Raw genomic sequence first — 12,014 nt, forward strand, 5'->3', positions numbered from 1 at the left:
CAACCCTTCAGAGAGCTGAGCTGGGCCAATGCTGGCCCATACCTGTGCTAATGAGAGCAGCACCATCCAGCTGGAGCTGGGAGCAGCAGCTCTGCCACCTCGCCCCTGGGCTGCCTGCAGCCACCAAGAGCCAAGAGGGCAGGTGTCCAGGCACCAACACTGTCCATAGAGTTTCCCATGGCTCCGGCTCCAGTCAGCGGTATGTGCCAGCCTTCTGCCAGGCACTTTGGCCAAAGGAAGCTGCAGTGGTGGAGTGGGTCCCCCACACGCTCCCCTGCCTGTGGGAAGGGATGTCCAGAGCACAGGGCCTCAGATTGCCAGGAGTGGTGCGCGTTGCTCTGTCACACAGGGAGGCAAGTCCCAGCTCAGGCCTGTCCCGTGGGGCAGGTGAGGAGAGGGCAGCAGGACACGGGTGAGCCAGTGCCTGTGAGGAAAGTGAGGCCACAGCCACAGGGTCAAGTCTTGGTGCTTCTCAGCTCTGAGGAACCATATCCTGAGCTGCCACAATGGCTGAGCTCCTCAGCTCAGATTCTCTTGGCAAAGGTGTGCTGGGCAAGCCACCTTGTCACCAGACAGGGCCAATGATGACCATGTCTTCCACACCTTACAAAGCCCAGTGCAGTGCAGTGTGGTGGGATCAGTGTTCACTGTCCTCTCTCCCAGCAGCCCAAAGACAGCCCCTGTTGTCCATACAACCCCAAGAGCTGCTGAGCCACCACCTTCTCAGGCAGGGGCTTCCCCAGGATTTTACCTTGGCACAGCCACACCCAGGAACACCTTCCAGTTATCCCAGCTGCCGTAACTGTAGGGGTTCCTGAAGACCTGCAGTACAGGGAGAGGCACATCACGTCTGGCTCTGCCCCAGCCAGCCCCCGTGCCATGGGCTATGCTCACCTTGCCTTTCTTCTGCAGTCTCTGCCTCTCCTTTCTGTTGATGTGGCGTTCGATGCTCGTTTCCCCACGAGTAATGAGGGCAGCGTGCCACAGCGTGAGGGCACCCAGGGCCAGTGCAACCGAGCTGGGGATGACAAGGGACAGCAGGTGGAACACAGGCCTTCCTTCCCTGGTCCTGCAGCTGGTGGGGGGCTGAGGCTGCCTCCCTGCACCCACAGCCATGTAATTGGGTCAGCTCATCTAATCTCCTGTGACAGACAAAATCTCTCCTTCTCTGTGGCCCAAAGGCTGGCAGGGCAGCAGCATCTGTGCTAGAGGGAACAAGCCCAGCTACAGGCAGGTAGATGGCGAGCAATGTCACAGGCTTCACTGTTTTCCCCAGCCCCTGGGCCCCCTCACCTGCACAGGACCCAGAGGTAGACCACGCTCTTGTGGAAAGCTCTCTGGCGGAAGGAGAAGGTGGGTGGTGGGGTCTGGTAGTATGTCTGAAAAAAGACCAGATGGGGAGGATTACCCAAACTTCTTTACAACTTGAAGCCAGACAAGGATTTCTGCGCCACTCTGTGCTGCAGAGCTTGGACAGCAAGAAAGGATTGCAGCTGGAACTAATGCAACAACCACAGTGAGGGGGAGGCAACCTGGGACAGCCATGAGACACAGACAGACAATCAGAGCTGGCATAGGTGTGAGGAACAGGGGGCTGGAGGTAAGGGGGCAGGGAGCAGCCATGGGCCTGGTCAGGACACTGCAGCTGGGGGTCATGGAGAGATGTGTATGCAGTGCTGCAGATTCACCAGGAGACCATGGCCTGAGCAGCACATGCCAAGAAGCTGTCACCAACCCAAGCCCCTGGAAGCTGGGTGCAGAGAGGCAGACCCCAAGCTGCTGGAGGCATTGTCCATAGCAGAGCTGCCTGACCAGCCCCAGCTCTCTGACATGTGAGATGAACACAGGGGCTGGTTCCGATGTAGGGTGCTCCTTGAGAACAGAGCCCCAAGCAGGACCCAGCCTGCACGGCAGCTCTGCTCCACACTGCCTGGAGAAGCTGGGGGGCAGGGATGTCCCACCTGGTTGGCAGCCACCTGCAGTCTCTCCTTCTCAAGCAGTTTCATTCTCTAGGGGGATGGAAAACAGGGCACCAGTTATGTGTCTCAGAGGAGTGGGACAGGGGCCCTTCCCCTCGCACCCCCCTAGGACCATAGCAGCTGGGGGCCTTGCAGGAGGAGGAAGAGGGAAAGCAAAGTCACTATATGGCTGGGCCTGGCCCAGCCTTGCTCTGCAAGTTCAGCCTGGGGAAGCCAGGCAGTCTTGGCGCATGGCAGGAGAGGCTGCTCACCTCAATGGCTGCGTAGGCATCCCGGAACATCTCCCAGCCGCTGATGCTGCAGTAAATGCAGCCCATGGTCATGAAAAAGCAGAAGGAGAAGAAGTAGCGGTGGTTGTAGTGTCCCACACAGTTGTTTAGCCAGGCTGCCTCTGGGGTTAAAGGTACATAACTGTGACAGACCATGGGTCCAAACCCAACCCAGGGACCAGGGCAGTTCTTCTGCGCCCTGCTCCCAACACCCATTCCTATGCTGGCTGTCTCCTCAACAGAAGGGACTGGGAGAGAAGGGAGAAGCAATGCTGGCTCCCCCCAGGAGTGTGCCACTGGTTAGTACTGCAGAAGGATACGGCAGTGGTGGTCCATCTTCAGCACACACCTGGGAGAGAAGAGACCAGTGCCAGTGTCAGAGCCAGTGCAAGTGGTGTGTTTGGGAGGGGACAGGCACCCCCCAGCCCTGCAGGCTACAAGCGACAGGGCAAGGAGGTGGCAGCGCAGAGGAGAAGGGCCCCTGTCTCACACTGGGGCAGGGGGTGAGGAACAGGGTTCCAAAGGCTGCCCTGGGCAGAGGGAAGGTGCCCTACCTGTTGCAGATGCTGCAGTGATGGGTGCGAGCTGGCTTAGGGGCAATGCATTTTCTGCAGATGGACACGCCAGTGAGGTCGTTCTTGGCCTGTGCACAGGTCAGAAGAGATTTGCACATCTTAAACCCTGCATCTCAAACTCCTGCTCTCCTCTGTGCCACCCCGCTGCCTCCCCACTCTGCACTGCCCAGCCTAGCTTCCCAGATTAGAGGCATCCTGCAACAACATTATCAGGCTGTTCCCAGTGACCATCCATAGCTCACTTGGTGCCTCACCTGTGGTGGGTGCCCAGGTGAAGTGGTGATAGCCATGTAGTAGTGGAAGACAATCATGATGAGGTTCCAGTGTCCATAGGCGAGGTGCCAGCATATCCAGGCAGGTGTGTAGGTCTGCAGGATGAGGGGCAGCAGACAGATGTACACGATGGCCACAATAGAGCTCGTCAGCCCAATCACCAGTGCCACAAACACCTACAGAAAAGGGACCTGGGTCACTGTGTGGGTCTCAGATTCAGTCAAAGAAAGAAACTGAGAGTTTCTGGCCAGGCAAAAAGCCTGGGAAAGAATGTAAATAATCCTTTATCTCTCTTGTTTTTCACACTGTTTATAGTTCTATCACTGTGCATCAAGCACTTTGCACCAATGCTGTAGGTTGTTTTCACTTCAGAACCAATGGATTTGATCATTGCGAAGCTCTGTATAAAAGAGCAGCGTATTTTGAATAAATCGGAGTTTTACTCTCAGCAGCCTTCTGAGTCAAGTCTATTCATTCCCATCCTGCCTCGACAGAGATATCACTGGAGTGGGCAGAGCCTGCCCCTTGCTGCCTGGGAAGAGGCACGGGCAGGACAGAGCCAGAGGAAACCAATCTGAACCGCACACTAAGGCTGCAGCTCACTTCCTGCCCGAAGGACAGGCAGCCCTGAGCCCGCTGCCCCAGCACCACGTGTACCCTGCCCCATGAGGGGAACTCACCACACCAAACCATCGGGTGACGTGGTCCACCAGCCAGTAGACCGGCTCGAAGAGGGAGTCAAGCACCACGTCGCCATTGGTGAAGGAGTTGTAGAGCAGGGAGCGGAGGCAGAGGTGCCCGTAGTGCCACAGCTGCTCCACCTGCCGCACCAGCTTGAACCGCCGCCGCCGCCCCAGCCGCAGGCACTTGAGGAGCAGGCGCATCACCGCGGCGAACATCCGCTGCCGGCTCCTCATCCCCGCCACACCACGCCTGGGGGGACAGGAGCTCGGCGTGGGCAGGGCACCCTGCTGCCTGGCTGTGCCTCGGGAAGGGCTTCCCCTCCCGGCCGTGCTGATGCCGGTAGTGCAGCTCCCTGAACCGACAAGGATGCCGAGCTGGAGAAGCTGAGCCCAGGCTCCTGCAGGCTGCGGGGCCGCTGTCGCCGGGATGTCTCTTTGCACGGAGCAGGGGGCACAGGCCCCTCAGCATCTGGGCTCAGGTGCTCTCTGGTCCCATCTCGTCTTTCCCAGCGGGGAGGGGGCCGGGGGAGCGACACGGAGAGTCTGACTCAGAGGAAACCAGAGAAGGCATGAACATCCAGGATGCTGGGCCATTTCCAGAGATGATTTCAGCCCTTCCCAACATGTTCATGAACAGGGGAATCCACACAAGGAAAATGTGGAGGAGACAGTACAGGATTACCCCTCCTCCCCTAGCCCCTCCTTAAAGTGAAGGATGCTACTTCCCTTCACCTCAACTTCTGGACCAAGCTGGTAGAGGCCACCTTCCCAACCTCACAGCCTCACTCCAAGAGTCCCAACATTTCCTCTTTCTCCTTGCCTGAATCATTGAACAGTACCACACACTAGCAAATGAGAGGCCCAGGGACAGCCCCGGGCCAGTGCTCCCCTGCCCGCTGAGCCCCTTGTCCTGCCTGAGAGCTTTGCTGGGAGTGACGAGGAACCTGATCTGGCCCAGCACATGGGAAAACGATCTGCAGGGCTGGGGCCCCCAGGCCTCTGTGCAGGCAATACCCATCAATATTAAGCAGCGAGGCTGCCCCGGGGTCCTGCCAAGGCACGTTCTGAGCTTGGGCCAAGCACTTGCCTTGGTCTGGTGCCAGGCACCGGTGCCAGAGCTCAGGGTGCCTCCAGCAGGGATCGTCCCACTGCGCTGAGGTGCCCACCAACACAGCCCCTGGGGAGCAGCAGGGAGGGTGAGGGCAGAAACTGCACCATCCACATGGGCTGCCCAAAGAAGCCAGGGCTCTCCTCCACCCTGGGCCTGAGGAGTGTGGGGTTGACCCCAAAGTTGGGATCTACTGGACATGAGGACCCCACACCCAGCAGCCCATTCCAGGTCACAGACATGGCTCCTGCCCTGGTATGGCAGAGGTGGGATATGCAAACATCTGCATCACCCTCTTCTCCACATTTCCCCTTTTGTATGCCAAGAGCTTTTCCTTGAAGCTCAGCAGGTGCAAAATAGAGCAACAACTTCCTGCCGTTCAGCCTTTGGATGGCACACGTCCCCGTTTTGTCAGTGTGGTAAAAGACAAATCACAGCAGCCAGAAGCAGCTGTTGAGGTCAACCCTTTCCTCCAAAGACACAGCACTTTCCTGTCCCACAGAGAAACTTCCTCACCTACAGCAGCGGCAGCTGCTGGGCAGGGAACCCACAGGGGAGGCAGGAGCCCGCTCCAGAGCAAGACCCGCTGTCCCCAGGCACCTGCCTGAAGACAGCAGCGTAAGCACAGACACGAGGCTCCAGCAGAGCCACGCAACTTTCTCCTGCCCAGCCGGGCCCTGGGATCCACCCCTCGCCCTGCTCACGGCGCGGCACCGAGCCCATGGGAACGGGACAGCAACCAGCACAGACAGGAGCACTGGCAACATCACACCGAGGGGTGGGGATCCTCGGATTTGGCCCCACCCCGGGCAAAGGCGAGGCCTTCCCCCGCCAGGTCCAGGCCCCCCGGCGCAGCCCTGTGGCACCCTCCGGTGGCTGCACAGCGCCCGCTCCCCCGCTTCAGCAGCATCCAGCCCCACTTCTCTGTCCAGAGCCAGGACATCCCGGTGTTTAGCCCCATCCTCAAAGGCTGCCCACGCCGGCAGCCGCACCGCCTCCAGCCCCGTCACAGCCCGCAGCATCCCCCCGCTGCCCCCAGCCACAGACCGCACCGCTTCCCGGCTCCGGCCGCACAGCACACGCAGCATCCCCATCGCCTCCCGGCCCCCGCGCTCCTCGCCCCGCAGCCCCTCTGTATCGCCGCCCAGCCCCGCGGCAGCCGCAGCCCCGACAAGCCCGCAGCCCCTCGCAAGGCCCCGGCGCCGCCGACCTGGGCCCGCGCCCGCCGCCGCCATGCCCGGGCCCCGCCGGCCCACGGGCAGCGCCCGCGCGCGGCACGCCGGGAGCTCCGTCTGCCGCCGCCGGACTACAGCCCCCAGCATGCCTCAGGTCGGCTAGGCGAGAACCAATAGCCGCGACGCTTACAGCGCAGAATTGACGTCCAGAACCAATAGGATGAGGGCTTGCTGGTGAAGCGTTGTCGGCCGCGGGCATGGCGCCGCCCGCGCGGTACTGCGTCCCCGGTGAGTGCGGCCCGGCGCTGTCCGGGCTCCCGGGACTGGGGATGCTACCGCCCGGAAAGGGAGCGCAGTGGGCTAGGAGAGGAGTAGGGACGAGGCAGTGCGGAGGGGCTTGTCCCGGGGATGCGCCGCACTCGGCCGGCTGGGAGCGGGAGCTGTGCCGGAGCGGGCCGGTCCCCGGCAGCCCCTGAGCCGCTGTGTCGCAGGTGAGCGGCTGTGCAGCACGGAGGAGGCCACGGCTGGCAGCGGGACCTACACTCGCCATGGCTTCATCTTCTCTTCGCTGGCTGGCTGCCTGGAGAGGAAGAACGAGGACAACGAGGTGAGCGCGGCCGCGGCACGGCTGCTCCTCCCCGGGGCTGCGTGCTGTGCACCCAGGCTGCACGGCCTCTCTGGAGACTGGGCTGCGGCAGGGAGTTGGACTCCGATGGGGTTCGGCCGGTGGTTCTGTGCACAAGCTGTGCCCTGTGCTGACGCTCGTGTCTTGCCCTGCAGCTGCCCGTGGTGTCGGTGGTGAGAGACAGCAAGTCCCAGCTCCTGCCCAACGTGGGGGCTGTGGTGACATGCAAGGTGGGGCGCTGGAGCACTGCGTTGACAAACTGCATGGGCCTCGACTCTGTCTCATACTGAGCTTTGTTCCTGCACACGGATAGGGTGGAGTGAGGAGTCCCTGGGCTTCTTAGTGCCTTCTGTACAACTCCCACCAGGGCAGGGGCAGCCCAGGGGCTCCCTTGAGTTTCTCACTCACCAAGTGGGTATTGGCATGAGGGACACCTGCCCTGAGACTGAGGTGGGCTTGAGGGGAGGATTTTCTTTGCTCTCCTTCCATAACTCCTTCCTGGGACAGGGAGTATGCAGGTCAGTGCCTCAAGCAGCTTGTAGAAAGGATGACATGGACCAGGGATTAGTTTCCTTACATTCCTAGTGGAGGGAGAGGGACTGAGATCACTGCAGGTCTCAGCCTTATTCTGGTGCCTCGAATTGCACAAATATAATCATCCTCACCTGGCTTGCTGCCAGGTGTCCCACCGTTGCTTGGTCACAGCGGGGAGGAGGAGGCCAAGTGAGACCTGAGCTCCCCATGCAGCCCTGCCTGCTCCCTGCCCTTTCCCTGCCTGGACCACTGATTCCCCTTTTCCTACATGCAGGTCTGCAGTATTAACTCTCGCTTTGCCAAGGTCCACATCCTGTATGTTGGCTCCACGCCGCTGAAATCCACCTTCCGGGGCACCATACGGTAGGGAAAAGGTTAGGATTCCCCACCCTTCAGGGGGAGGAAGGCTGTTGTGGGCAGTGCAGCTGGCTGCCCTGAGCTGGAACTCTGCCCTGAGCACTGGGCTGGTGTCCAGCGCGTCCTGGTGAGCACCCAGGAAGGCTGAGGCAGCTTCTGCCACAGGCGGTTGAGTTGTCTTTGCTCATTGGCACTCAGATCCCTCCATCTCCTTTTTCAGGAGAGAAGATATCCGAGCCACAGAGAAGGATAAGGTCAGTGAGCCACTGCCAGTTGCTGTTGTACACCCATTGCCCTCCAGTTCCTGCTTGTGGGGGCCCTGTCCCCCCACTGACAGCACCCTGGCGCTGTGTGGCATTGCCTGCTCTCTCCTGTGCAGGTAGAAGTGTACAAGAGCTTCCGCCCCAGTGACATCGTCCTGGCCAAAGTTGTATCCTTCCTCCTCAGGGACACCGTGTTGGCTCAAGCTCCCTTGTGGAAGTGTGTCCCTTAACCCCTGTCCAACCAGATCTCCCTGGGGGATGCACAGTCCAACTACCTGCTGAGCACAGCAGAGAACGAGCTGGGTGTGGTGGTGGCACGCAGCGAGGCAGGTAAGGGCAGGACAGGGACAGAGACAGGGACTGGGCTGAAACAGTTCTGCCTCATTCCTGCCTTGGGGGCAGCTGATGCAGCTGCCTCCCTCTCCATATGGAGGAATGCAACTTTGGGAAAGAGCAAGTCTGACATTACGTGCCCAGGGGTGCAGATGGTGCCCATCAGCTGGTGTGAGATGCAGTGCCCACGGACACACACCAAGGAGTTCCGTAAGGTGGCCCGGGTGCAGCCCCAGTTCCTGCAGACGTAACAGCTGAGGGGGGCAGGGGGCTGCAGCACTGTGGCTGTGGAGCCAGAGCAGCCCCTGGGCTCCCACCTCCTTCACAGGTTCAGCCAGGCCTCCACTGGCAGGATGGGTTTGCTACTTGTGGATAATAAATTTTTTTTGAGAGCTTCCTGCTTCGTTCTTTACAGTAAGTGGGGGAGCCAGGGCTATCCATGCACTCTGGTCTGGCTCCCACAGCACAGCAGGTGAGGGAACAGCTTCCACAGCAGCAGGGGCAGAAGGAAGCACATTTTCACTGCTGGTGAAGGGGAGTGATGGAGTGACTTTGCTGCAGTGACGCCAACAGCACAGAGCCCCAGGCTGCAGCTGTGTTGGGCACTCCTCACCAGGTTGGTTTCCCCACACAGGAGTCAAGCCTGGTGCAGAGCCTGTCTCAGCTCACCACTAACCAGTGTGGGCCGTGGCTGAGAATAGCCTGGGGACGTATCTCATCTCCTCAGGCCACACATGCTTGCCCTGCCCTATGGAACAAGGGTGTGGTACACACAGACCAAAAACCAGAGCATGGCAGGGTGTCACCCTCTTGGGCAGAGATTGCAGAGCTGAGCTTTGCTCCTTGAGCCTGGCACAGCTTCTGCACCCTCCTGTCTGTGCCCAGCAGGGATTGCTGCCTTGTGCACGTGCTGGCAGCAGGGAGCCCACATGGCCCAGAGACACAAGGACACTTCCTTATTGCGCATTACTCCTTTATTGAACTGGAACAAGACGGCTGCTATGGTTGGACAGTTACACTGACCCTGTGCAAGCCCAGGCTCACGACACCGGCAGGGGGGAGGCCACAGTGACAGGCCACGTACACATGTGAGGGATGGGACACAACAGCACCTGCTTCACCAGCAGGACGAGGATGGGCAGCAGCTGGGGGAAGCATGTTGCAGACACAGACCTCCAGGCAACAGGCTCCCTCCCTCACCCTTGTCTGAAGGCAGTATAGTTAAAGCAGGGGCTGGCAGAGCTGGGCCCAGAGTCATGAGTACTACCCTGGGGTGCTGCACCACGTGCACCAAAACACAACCCTTCCAGCGGCATCCCAGTCACTGTGCCACACACCCACAAGGGGAGGGGGTACCCACATTGGTCACTGCTGGCACTGCACTTGCCACACTGCTCCCAGGAGGACTAAATCAAGTGACAAAACTACAGTAAACAGGTGACGAGAGCTGCCAGGGATGCAAAGCAAAGGAAGAGCCTGGCATGGTAAGGGATTGCTTGGCCTGTCCCTCTGCAGACAGGGTCTGAGGGTTGGGATCACAGCATGGACAGGTGTGGGGTCGCTGCCTGGTAGAGACAGGGCTCCCTTTCACACCAGACCTCCATGTCCAGCCCTCACCCCGGAGCCCCCAGGCTATCTGCAGAGGGGAGCCTAGTCTGAGGGAACGGGCCTAACCGAGGGGAGTGCCTCCAGCTTCACAGCTCCGAGTTCCTACAACTGTGGGGGTGTGAACAGAGGGGTGGGGGATGGCAGGGGGCTCTACTACGTGCTGGTCTGCTGCCTGCCCTCACTTCTTGGCCTTGCCCTGAGCAGCAACGGCCTCCATGGCCTTGCGCACGGTCTCCTCATCCCCCAGGAACTGCATGGGCTTGACAGGTTTCAGGTTCTTGTCCAGTTCGTAGACAATGGGGATGCCAGTGGGCAGGTTCAGCTCCATGATGGCCTCTTCTGACATGCCTGCAAACACAGCAGTGCTGTCACTCTCAGACCTTCCCACAGTGCCAGATGGGGAAGGAGGGGTCCCTGGGATGCAGGGGTGACCTACCTTCCAGGTGCTTGACAATCCCACGCAGGCTATTGCCATGAGCAGCAATAAGGACTCGTTTGCCCTCTTTGATCTGTGGGACGATTTCCTCATTCCAAAAAGGCAGAGCCCGGGCAATGGTGTCCTTCAAGCTCTCGCATGTTGGCAGCTGGTCCTCTGTCAGGTCGGCGTAGCGGCGATCCTGGGAGAACGACCATGCTCACACAGCAGCCCAGTGCCCCCCATCCAGTGTGGGAAGATGGTAGCAAGATTTTGTCTCTCCCCCAGATTCTCTACCTGAGGCCCCACTACACATAAGCAAAGCCAGGCTTGGAAGCAAAGAAGTGTCTTTGCAGTCTGGGGCTGCAATGGGCCACAGTCAGGGCCATGAGCCCACCTGGGAAAAGTCATACATTGCCTCTCTGGGCAAAGAAACCAGATCACACATCCATGAATGGCACTAATGATTAACAGAGATACTGTGCCCTCCACTTTGACTCTGCTGTGTGATGCCCAGGGGTTCAACTCCACACGGAAGAAGCAAGATAAACTCAGCCTAAAGTCTACCAGCACCATGCACAACAGCCTCAGATAACGCAACAGAGACACAGAAGACCTTATACAGGAAGCCAGGCTTTAGTGCAAGTGACTTTTAAGAGACTCTTAACAAGGCAATCAAAGAGCAATAGGTCTTACCTTTGCAATAGTGCTGTAGAAGGGGTGGTCAGACTGCATGGGAGGTGGAGGGATGTCATAGGAGCGCCTCCAGATCTTGACCTGCGCCTCACCATGCTTCGCTGCTGTCTCAGCCTTGTTCAAACCCGTGAGAGCTCCATAGTGCCTCTCATTTAAACGCCAGGTCCGGATAACGGGTAGCCACATCTGATCAATGGCATCCAGGACGGTCCAGAGAGTACGGATCGCCCGTTTTTGTACCGAGGTGAAGCAGATGTCGAACTCATAGCCGGCATCTAGGATATACGAGGAGAGGGGGAGGCGGGGGAAGCCCGGGAAGGTGAGTGCCTGGCCTTATGCAACCGGTGAAAGGGCAAGGGCGGCGGCCTCACCGCACCGGTACCGGTCGCGTCCTCATCTTTACAGAAAACGGTAGCGGCCAGGACGCGACCGGTACCGAAAAACCAACATACTGCGGTACCTACGGCTCTCCCAGCGGCACCGAACCCCCGACCCGGCACTGGAGGCCCTCGCCCGGCACTGGAGAGCCCCGAACCAGCCCCCGTTAGGCTCGACGGGGCCGCACTAGGCCGCGTCCTTTCCCCCCGTCCCCCGCGACCCCGCTCTTGGCCGGCATCCCCTCCCTCGTCCACCGGTACCTCGGAGGGCCTCGCCACCGCGCCGTGCCTCCTGCTGCCCGGCGGGGCTGAGGTCGGCGTCGTACCACCCGCTGAAGCGGTTCTCGAGGTTCCAGGCGCTCTCGCCGTGGCGGACGAGGACGAGCCGGTAGGCGGCGGCCATGGCGGGCGGCGGGACCGGGCGCGCGGCGGGACCGGGGCTGCTGCTCGCGCCGCTGCCGCGCGCGACTGACGCCCCCGCTCGGCCCCGCCCCGCCCCGCGCGCCGCCGCCGGGGCAAGCGCATGCGCCGAGCGCACGCCAGGCGGAGGCGCACGTACCACATGGCGCGGCCGCGAAGGGCGGTGCGACCTTCAGGGCGTGGCGTCACCGTGACGTCACGGTGCGCAGTAATACGTAAGACGTGACTCCTCGCCCCGGGCTGCGGGCTTGGTCTGAAGAGTTTCACAGGGCCGCGGCTTGGGCATGGGGATGTCTGGTGGCTGCCCCGGGGCCCTTCGGGTCT

At 60.4% G+C, this 12,014-nt stretch overlaps 3 protein-coding genes across 8 annotated transcripts; 1 reads left to right on the top strand and 2 right to left on the bottom strand.

Moving 5' to 3' along the window:
* Nucleotides 1–211: 211 nt before the first annotated feature.
* Nucleotides 212–4,121, bottom strand: ZDHHC16 (zDHHC palmitoyltransferase 16). Of its 5 annotated transcripts, none has more exons than XM_021536407.3 (10): nt 3,777–4,121; nt 3,078–3,272; nt 2,803–2,891; nt 2,569–2,597; nt 2,231–2,364; nt 1,962–2,009; nt 1,294–1,379; nt 895–1,018; nt 752–822; nt 212–424 (listed from the first exon to the last, which is right to left on the bottom strand). In XM_021536407.3, exons 1-10 carry the CDS (start codon nt 4,011–4,013, stop codon nt 310–312), a joined length of 1,128 nt encoding a protein of 375 aa, XP_021392082.1. In that variant the 5' UTR covers nt 4,014–4,121; the 3' UTR covers nt 212–309. The 5 variants fall into 5 exon arrangements, with proteins under 5 accessions (XP_021392082.1, XP_021392083.1, XP_021392079.1 ...); XM_021536410.3 differs by having other exon boundaries at nt 352–424; nt 752–814; XM_021536408.3 differs by lacking the exon at nt 1,962–2,009.
* A 2,173-nt stretch (nt 4,122–6,294) lies between these two features.
* EXOSC1 (exosome component 1) lies at nt 6,295–8,566 on the top strand. Of its 2 annotated transcripts, none has more exons than XM_031505264.2 (8): nt 6,295–6,350; nt 6,554–6,669; nt 6,843–6,917; nt 7,496–7,584; nt 7,799–7,832; nt 7,958–8,008; nt 8,087–8,171; nt 8,275–8,566. In XM_031505264.2, exons 1-8 carry the CDS (start codon nt 6,320–6,322, stop codon nt 8,430–8,432), a joined length of 639 nt encoding a protein of 212 aa, XP_031361124.1. In that variant the 5' UTR covers nt 6,295–6,319; the 3' UTR covers nt 8,433–8,566. The 2 variants fall into 2 exon arrangements, with proteins under 2 accessions (XP_031361124.1, XP_021391918.1); XM_021536243.2 differs by having other exon boundaries at nt 8,319–8,566.
* Nucleotides 8,567–9,130: 564 nt separating this feature from the next.
* On the bottom strand, nt 9,131–11,738 carry PGAM1 (phosphoglycerate mutase 1). Its single transcript, XM_021536399.2, has 4 exons — nt 11,532–11,738; nt 10,894–11,168; nt 10,219–10,399; nt 9,131–10,130 (listed from the first exon to the last, which is right to left on the bottom strand). The coding sequence occupies exons 1-4, from the start codon at nt 11,671–11,673 to the stop codon at nt 9,961–9,963; spliced, it is 768 nt and encodes a 255-aa protein (XP_021392074.1). The 5' UTR covers nt 11,674–11,738; the 3' UTR covers nt 9,131–9,960.
* Nucleotides 11,739–12,014: the final 276 nt, after the last annotated feature.

This window comes from Lonchura striata, chromosome 7 (genome assembly GCF_046129695.1).
Source record: "Lonchura striata isolate bLonStr1 chromosome 7, bLonStr1.mat, whole genome shotgun sequence".
Taxonomy (NCBI): Eukaryota; Metazoa; Chordata; class Aves; order Passeriformes; family Estrildidae; genus Lonchura; species Lonchura striata.

What these genes read in the sequence shown, in the direction of transcription:
- PGAM1 (XM_021536399.2), bottom strand. Translation starts at nt 11,673, where the DNA reads ATGGCCGCCGCCTACCGGCTCGTCCTCGTCCGCCACGGCGAGAGCGCC. An exon ending in CGGTGGCGAGGCCCTCCGAG is followed by an intron (nt 11,169 to 11,531) that starts GTACCGGTGGAC and finishes CGTATATCCTAG; the next exon opens with ATGCCGGCTATGAGTTCGAC. An exon ending in GATTGTCAAGCACCTGGAAG is followed by an intron (nt 10,131 to 10,218) that starts GTAGGTCACCCC and finishes CTGTGTTTGCAG; the next exon opens with GCATGTCAGAAGAGGCCATC.
- EXOSC1 (XM_031505264.2), top strand. Translation starts at nt 6,320, where the DNA reads ATGGCGCCGCCCGCGCGGTACTGCGTCCCCG. An exon ending in GGAAGAACGAGGACAACGAG is followed by an intron (nt 6,670 to 6,842) that starts GTGAGCGCGGCC and finishes CTTGCCCTGCAG; the next exon opens with CTGCCCGTGGTGTCGGTGGT. An exon ending in ACATCGTCCTGGCCAAAGTT is followed by an intron (nt 8,009 to 8,086) that starts GTATCCTTCCTC and finishes CTGTCCAACCAG; the next exon opens with ATCTCCCTGGGGGATGCACA.
- ZDHHC16 (XM_021536404.2), bottom strand. Translation starts at nt 4,013, where the DNA reads ATGAGGAGCCGGCAGCGGATGTTCGCCGCGGTGATGCGCCTGCTCCTC. An exon ending in CACCTGGGCACCCACCACAG is followed by an intron (nt 2,892 to 3,077) that starts GTGAGGCACCAA and finishes ACCTGTGCACAG; the next exon opens with GCCAAGAACGACCTCACTGG. An exon ending in ATGCCTACGCAGCCATTGAG is followed by an intron (nt 2,010 to 2,230) that starts GTGAGCAGCCTC and finishes CCATCCCCCTAG; the next exon opens with AGAATGAAACTGCTTGAGAA.